This window comes from Cephus cinctus, unplaced genomic scaffold (assembly GCF_000341935.2).
Source record: "Cephus cinctus unplaced genomic scaffold, Ccin1 Ccin1_scaffold0168, whole genome shotgun sequence".
NCBI lineage: Eukaryota > Metazoa > Arthropoda > Insecta > Hymenoptera > Cephidae > Cephus > Cephus cinctus.
In genome coordinates, this window is record NW_014332892.1 from 3377178 (window position 1) to 3384347 (window position 7170).

Below are 7170 nucleotides of genomic sequence, written 5' to 3' on the forward strand. Positions count from 1 at the left end.
GCATCAAGGATCCCAGCGGCGCCCACGTATTTCATTGCCAAACCAATCGGCGTAACCGATATAGGAGATCGCACACCTGGAACACCAAGAGTTTACAAGATTTCGTGCCCGGGGACAGTTTTTTTTTTTTTTTTTTTTTTTTTTTTTTTTTTTTTTTTTTTTTTTTTTTTTTAAAAAAAAAAAATTTTTTTTTTTTTTTTTTTTTTTTTTTTTTTTTTTTTTTTTTTTTTTTTTTTTTTTTTTTTTTTTTTTTTTTTTTTGGAATCCGCCTATACCAACAGACAAGTGTGTGAACAGGAGAAGAGGGACAGAGACAATATCCCGTTCTCAAGAAGTACTCCAAGAGAGGTACAAGAGTTGTGTAAGATGTTGTAAAGGAACTCGATTAACGTGCTGCGTCCAATCGACACGCAAAATTGTTCAGTGACTCGTTGCTCCGGCAAACGGCGTTGGACATCGTTGGGATATAAACGACAGCAAAGGTGAGTGACACGGGAATGATCGGTCAGTGTATATATACATCGGCATCCACACGTACGCATATAGCCAGCCCAGATATACCCGCGGGCAAGCACAAGGCACTAGGAAGGGTGCCCTGATAATCAACAGCAACAACAACAACATGACTCGGAATATTATGTGTCATGCGTGATTCTTGTCGAAAAGCATCAAAGTCCCCGGATTTACTGGTCCCTTTGATCTCCCTGGCGTTGAAATCTCCAATGGACCCGAGGCACATATCGGGATGCTGGATACGTTACACAGTGCAGCATCTTGTGCGCATATCTACCGCAGGTCGCTAAGTGTAGACTCATAGTTCTCGGAATAAACAGTCGTAACTCTTTGCTCTCGGTAAATAGAGTCGTCGATATGTAAGCTAATTGGCCCGGTCGATTTCTTCGGATTCAGGTTCGCCAATATAACGCGGCGAATGAGAAGCGCTTGACTTTTGCAGACATTTGCTGTATAACAGTGTCGAATGGCTTGATGTGTGTATATACAGATCTATAGTAGGACGTATTTACGTGAGTCATTTATATTGATATCGGGGACGATCTTGAAAGCTGCTTGTAGAGCTCGGACTTATATTTTTCGTATTATTTCCTTTGCCTTGAATAATTGGACTCCGAGTATTGTTGGTAGTCGCACCTACCGGAGCACCGCAAGGACGCGGGGTTGTCAGGGAGAAGAATGGGCTTTTATGGAGCAACCCGGTATAATCGTGATCCCGTCAAATGAAAACATTACACATCCAGGACCCTCGTGAATTGTCTCTGTTGTTACAATATTTGCCTACCCTCGACAGTGGCGTAATTCGTTGGGCACAATGGGGGTCCCAGCACGCGGAACAGAGCGTTACAATTATTATGCATAGGTAGCGACGCGCGCGACACTCTCCCATGTCAAAATATATTTATTGCCCCTTTTTTTTAACAACGGCTGCGGTATGTCGGTCTCCATTGTGACCCTTTCATACGGTTATTACCCCACTTGTAGGAGCAAACTTGCGCGTAAAAGGTCGAAATCGTGATTGGAGCTCGTGTGGACCTTCGCGTACACTCTTACCTTCTGTACTCGTGTGCCTGTATAGCCGTCTATGGGATTTACATATTAACCCTTTGGCAACCCTGCCGGCCCTTGGGGTCGTGATCTGACTTAACGCCTTTTTGCCACCGCTACGTCCTATGGTTGTCCGTGGTCCTAAGATTGACTCTTTCTCACCTTTCTCCCCTCTCTCCCCCCCCTCTCTCTCTCTCAGAAGTCAGTTAACTTCATACTCTATACTTATGTGGCCACACGCTCGTACTTGACGCGTATCGCTTATTCTTAGGTCCAACAAAGATCCCAGATAGAGATGCTGATTTTTTTTCTCCTACGTCTATCCGTTCGTTATCCTACTTTCGTGCCGTGTAGAGATGGCTCAGGCATATAGCCAGTTGCATGCGCGAGCAATGAAGCAGGGGTCATACGCGCTGCCTCCCACCAGGCATCCCCTTTGTGTTTAGTCAGCGTCGCGCAAGTCCCGAGCGTTGTTTGTTGGCTGGTTCGAAGATGCGCCGGGAAGACTTAACGGTCCACGCGCCTGCTGTTACCCGTTATCTTCTATCTTATCCGACACCTTTATCTTCTACGTGCCGTAGATTACAAGGAGTTACGTAAAAGAGATACTTTTCCCATTTCCTCGAGAGATTCGCGAATATTTATATTGTTGTCGCTGGGGAGATTGTATTGTTTCTTGAATCGCCAATGAGAGAGATGGACCAGCGGAGGATGATTTTTTTTTCACGACGAGACTCTTTGAGATATTCGTAATTTCTTAACCGGCGCCGATGTCCTCGAGCTCGTTTGGGACTTTACGAGATTGTAAATCAGACGAAAGGACTTTAATCTTCGTACGAAGGGGAATCGCGTTGCGAGATAAAGAAATGGATTTAAGAATTTTATACGATGGACCGTGTTGTGGTGTCGTTCGGGGAATAATGTAGGAAGTTTAATTTTGATTTTCGATTCGGAGTGACTGTCCTGATCTGCAAATTGGGATCAGTGGATATATTTGTATGGTTGCTGAGCTTGCAGTCGGTTCTGGAGTATGTTACAGGGAACGATGAATAGGAATGGAGATCGGAATAGGGAATAGGGAATTGTAGGCAGCTGCCAGTCGATTTATACGCGAGCATATCGAATCGCGAGCGGAAGACACGAGCACTCGGGATGATTCCCACAAGTGGTGGAAAGGGTTATCCATTCGAGTGGCAAAAATTTCGTGTATCGAAATTCCAGGATCTGTCGTCCTGTTAAAAAATCGGATCGGTCACGGGCCCGAGGAGACGAACAATGTGGACGGCCCTTGGATCGTCTCGGCAGGATGGCAGGATGGCAGGATGGCAGGATGGCGGGACCGCCGAATGGCCCCCTTCCTGCCCTAAACTGTCGCGATAAATGATCCTTCGGCTGGTTATTAATTGTCTTTGGCTCCCGGCGCGCATTGTGGATTGCGAAAACATTAACCGAAGGAGGTCCTTCTCTTGTCCCCAGGATCATTTTTCAAGGACTCTCCCGGAGGAGAGTCGCTCGAGTGCCACGAAAATGATCATCCATCAAGGTGATCGTTAAAAACGCATCGACCGATACAAATTGCAAGAAGAGCGGCTCCTTCCTCAAGAAGATCCTTCTTTTTTGCTTCTTTTCATCTTTTACATTATTTTCACCATTCTTACGTATTCTAGCGTTTTTCTTCATTGTCCTGGTTTTTCGAATTTTCTGGGTCAGAAAAGCCAGGTGACCCTGTGGGACTCGTGGTCCGGATGACTCTTCGTCCTCGGACATGATCAGCACTTCGGTGGTCCCGGGTACAAAAGAATGAAGTGGATAAAGCGAAAAGTGAAAAACCCACGTACCAAGAACAATATCGTCAAACCGGAAAATTATGACTTGGCCATTTTGAAAATCTTAAACTTACACGGCTCACGGAAATCTGATCTATCGGTCCAGTCTCCGGTCTATCATCCGACCACGGTCCAAAGGCATTCGAACGGCCAAGGCAATTACTCGAACGCCTTACGTCATTATCTTCAGTAATTTGACAGGCAGCGGGTGAAAAAAATCACACGAGTCGTTTAGGATGATCCAAATTTCGAGTTAATTAGTTCGATGATTGAGCGACTGGCTCGTACTTTTGCATCTAGTCGAGCATAAATCACGGGCCATACGGACTCCTGACCTCGGACCATTACCGAATGCTGCGGATGACTCGAAGAGACTTCGGAACCGATTAGAATTTGCTTTAACAAGCCTTTTTCTCCATCCTCCTGTGATTGCCCCTCGCGTAATTAGTTACTTCCCTCACCGAGAGTCCCCTCGGTCCATCGGACCTTCTCTCTCTCTCTCTTTCCCCCTCTTTCGCCTCTTACCTAGAAATCTCTCGTTCAGCACCTCCTTGAGGAACCCCCTATCCTCAAACTGGTCCTTGATCGCGCCGTCCCGTGACGTAAGGGTCGCATCCCGTTCGGGCGAAGGGACCTGAAAGGTGAGGAAAAAAATGATAGAGGGATAAACGTCAACCAGGAGTCTGGTTTAATGGTGCATAAACTGGGGTCGGAAAAATCCAGTAGGACCAGGGTGAAAGGTGGGATGAAAAAGCGGTGAAAAAAAAGCCATTGTGAGGTTCGAATGTCACGGAACTATAAAACCGGTAAATATGCAACGCGAAACCCAAGTGGCAAGTTGAGAGTCAGAGAGTCAAAGTATCGAGTCTCTTTCCCCTCGTGATCCTTGTGGGTTTAGCCGAGAGCAAAGTAGGTACCCGTGCTGCGAACTGGGTAAGTCGATATTTGGAGCAGGTAAAAGAGGCTGCGTGTCGATTGACTCCATTAACGAACAAGTGTTGGCAAATATTGACGCGCGGACGAAACTGGGCTAACGCGATGTCCGTGTGTGTTTAACAGGCTACGTTGCACGGGGTGAGGTTAGGTCTTATGTATTCGAGCAGTTACACCGGTAAACAGCTGGAAGCTGTAACCTTCGCCGAAGTCAGAAACAAGTCAGTTGGACCCGATGCTTCGGGACACGAATTCGCGTCGTCCTCAATCACTCGCGATAGGATCTCCTGATAACGCGTAATGAAATTCTTCTACCGCCTCAATAAAAGATGCCGTTCGTTCTGGCCTGGCCCAAATAGTGACACTCGACGGAGTCTCCAGAACCGTAAGTCGTCGAAGGACTTTGATTCCCGTTTACTCCTATTGTTCGTTAACTGCACCCTGGCCAGAGCTCGGGATTGATGTCAAACGACTGGACCGATAAAAAAGTTGAAAACTTTTAACGAAGCCGCTCGGATTCTCCGGTGGTTCGTTTGCGGCCAAGTTCGAGCGACTCGGTCAGTCGCGCTCGCGATTCCTCGGAACTTCATCTACGTCGCTTAACGTAATTATAAATAAACGAAGGGCCGCCGTGCCGTATCGGCGCCCGAGAAGCTCTAATTGCAGGTACTCTTGATTCTCGTTAAAATACTCCAGTTGGACCCCCGGCAAAACCTTACGGGGATGCTGGGAGTTCAGTTAGCGGTTAAGAGCCGCAGCGCGCATGCGCGCTATCATCCACTTTTCTCCAACGGGAAAATCCGCAAAGTTCATTCCTCCTACGGAACGTACGGATGGGTCTTTTGTTTTTCTATGGGGAACTCGTGAGAGTTTTCACTTTGAATCTTTGAGACTTTGTAAAATGATTTTTTCAAATACTCAATCGTACCAATCTTTCGGATGGATGAAAAATAATTTCCTGTCGATCTCTTTCGTATTTCTCAAACGGACGAATTACGCGCTCGTATTTCTCGGGATAAAAATTGCACAAGAAACCACCGAGTTAGTTTCACGTATCCGCAGCCGTTTGCGCGTAACAGCAGCAGCACGATAAACATCTGGACGGATCCCGAAAGATCAGCCACGTAACGAAGAACACGAATTTTCTCACGTTTTTCCCATTTGCCATGGCAGTAAGTCGCAAGACATGATAACAGTACGCAATTAGTGAAAGTTCCAAGTCGACATTCCGAGCGAGACAAAAGTCGCAATCGTATCGGTTAAGCGTTTCCACGTTTGCGGCTGGCGGGTACCAAGAAAACTTCAGTACCGCCAACCACGACTGGTTTCCCAAACTCTAGTAAGATAGCAATAGTGTGCGTATATACGTATATAAATCTACAGAGTCCAAGCAGGTTCACTTTGAAAACTCGAGAGAAAACAATATGGGATAAGTATACGTATACAATTGTACATACGTGTATCAGTTTGAAAATTAGTAGGAAGCGAAGGAACTTAATTCAGGATACGAATAGTAAGCAGATGTCGTAAGTTCGAAGGAAGGACTCGTAAAGTTCCTCCTTATCAGATGGCGCTCTAATTTTATTCGAGTTTAGTCAAAAAATGCGCTTGTCTCTGGGGTTCGGTACGGGTCGCCCGTGGGTTAGCGAGAGAGGAGGCAGATGGCTCGGCACGTAAAAATGTGAGATAGCGCTGATTTATGGAAGAGTCACACGGGGAACGAGTTTAAGTTCATTATAATAAAGCGATGATTCGGACGTGGCCTAATGGAGGAGGTGCCATCAGAAACGGTGGGTCCTAGGATAGATGCCCGTCCGGGATAGTGCCAAAGAGACACGGTGAGGGATAATTTTGAAATTTAAATTTGAAAAAAAAGACGATTGCCCAAAAACTTGACAATCATAATAATTAGGATTTGTAAATACTCGCGTGTCTTCTCGGTTGTCGAAATCGAGTGTAAACGTCTAAAACGTCGGGGTCCTGGATAAAAACTGAGGCGAACGTAGAAAACCGGTTAGTACCTCCTTCTTCCTTCTCCTCTTCGTCCGCCCAGACTCCCTCGTTATTCTCTCTTCTAGATCGAATAATATTATTTCTATAATTGCAGATGAATCAACAGTGCAAGGTCTGCGGCGAACCGGCTGCGGGATTTCATTTCGGTGCGTTTACGTGCGAGGGCTGCAAGGTAAGAGAGACTGAAACTACCTGTACATGTGTCTATAGTTAAAGTTACATACCGACCTCACCATATAGACTGATTGTAAGACAGGCGTGTATCGTAGGACGATTAAAAGATGGGACAACGCGACTCCGTCCTACGGAGCACTCGTATTCTCATTTTTCATAGGAGTCAGTCTCTGTGACGGAGAGCGGAGAGTAACGAAGCTAATAAAAGAGATCATAGTTGGCGGAGGAGAGCAGCGTCATTTCACGCTTCGCGTATCGTGCTCGCCGGCCGAGTTTATATCTCGAGCTCTGAGCCGGTAATTAATTAAGTATTCCGGGAAGGCGAGGACTAATCGGTTCGGTGAATCCGGCGCGATGATCCACGCGGCGCTCGAACGGAGTGAGGCGTCCTGTCTCGTAAAGACTGAGGCGAAGATCGGCGCCGCGGGAGCCCAGGACCAAAGGGACCTCGGGCAGCTACGCGCAGCGCGGGCTGCGCTTCGTAGTTAGGCTCAAATTAATGAAGGACGGGACAAAGGTGGACCTTGGTCTGCCTTCTAATTTCGTTAGTCAATCTGCCAGGAGGTAACGAGGTAACGAGAACCGGGAAGGTATTCTCGGAATACCTATTTGCAGTCCGTTTTCGAAGTTTTGGGAACACCCCGTGGGACGAGGGTGGGCAGTC

The 7170-nt window shown here is 46.7% G+C and overlaps 2 protein-coding genes across 2 annotated transcripts in view; one reads left to right on the plus strand and one right to left on the minus strand.

Moving 5' to 3' along the window:
- Nucleotides 1–245: 245 nt before the first annotated feature.
- Nucleotides 246–7170, plus strand: part of LOC107264387 (protein embryonic gonad) — an 18784-nt gene continuing 11859 nt past the window's right edge. The window contains exons 1-2 of the mRNA XM_015732597.2: nt 246–482; nt 6427–6504. Of these exons, the coding sequence (XP_015588083.1) occupies nt 6427–6504 (78 nt within the window). The 5' untranslated portion in view covers nt 246–482. The remainder of the gene's footprint in view (nt 483–6426; nt 6505–7170) is intronic.
- The window catches only part of LOC112493811, a 111368-nt gene continuing 107300 nt past the window's right edge, over nt 3103–7170 (minus strand). The window contains exon 4 of the mRNA XM_025081214.1: nt 3103–4020. Coding sequence (XP_024936982.1) covers nt 3956–4020 — 65 coding nt within the window. The 3' untranslated portion in view covers nt 3103–3955. The remainder of the gene's footprint in view (nt 4021–7170) is intronic.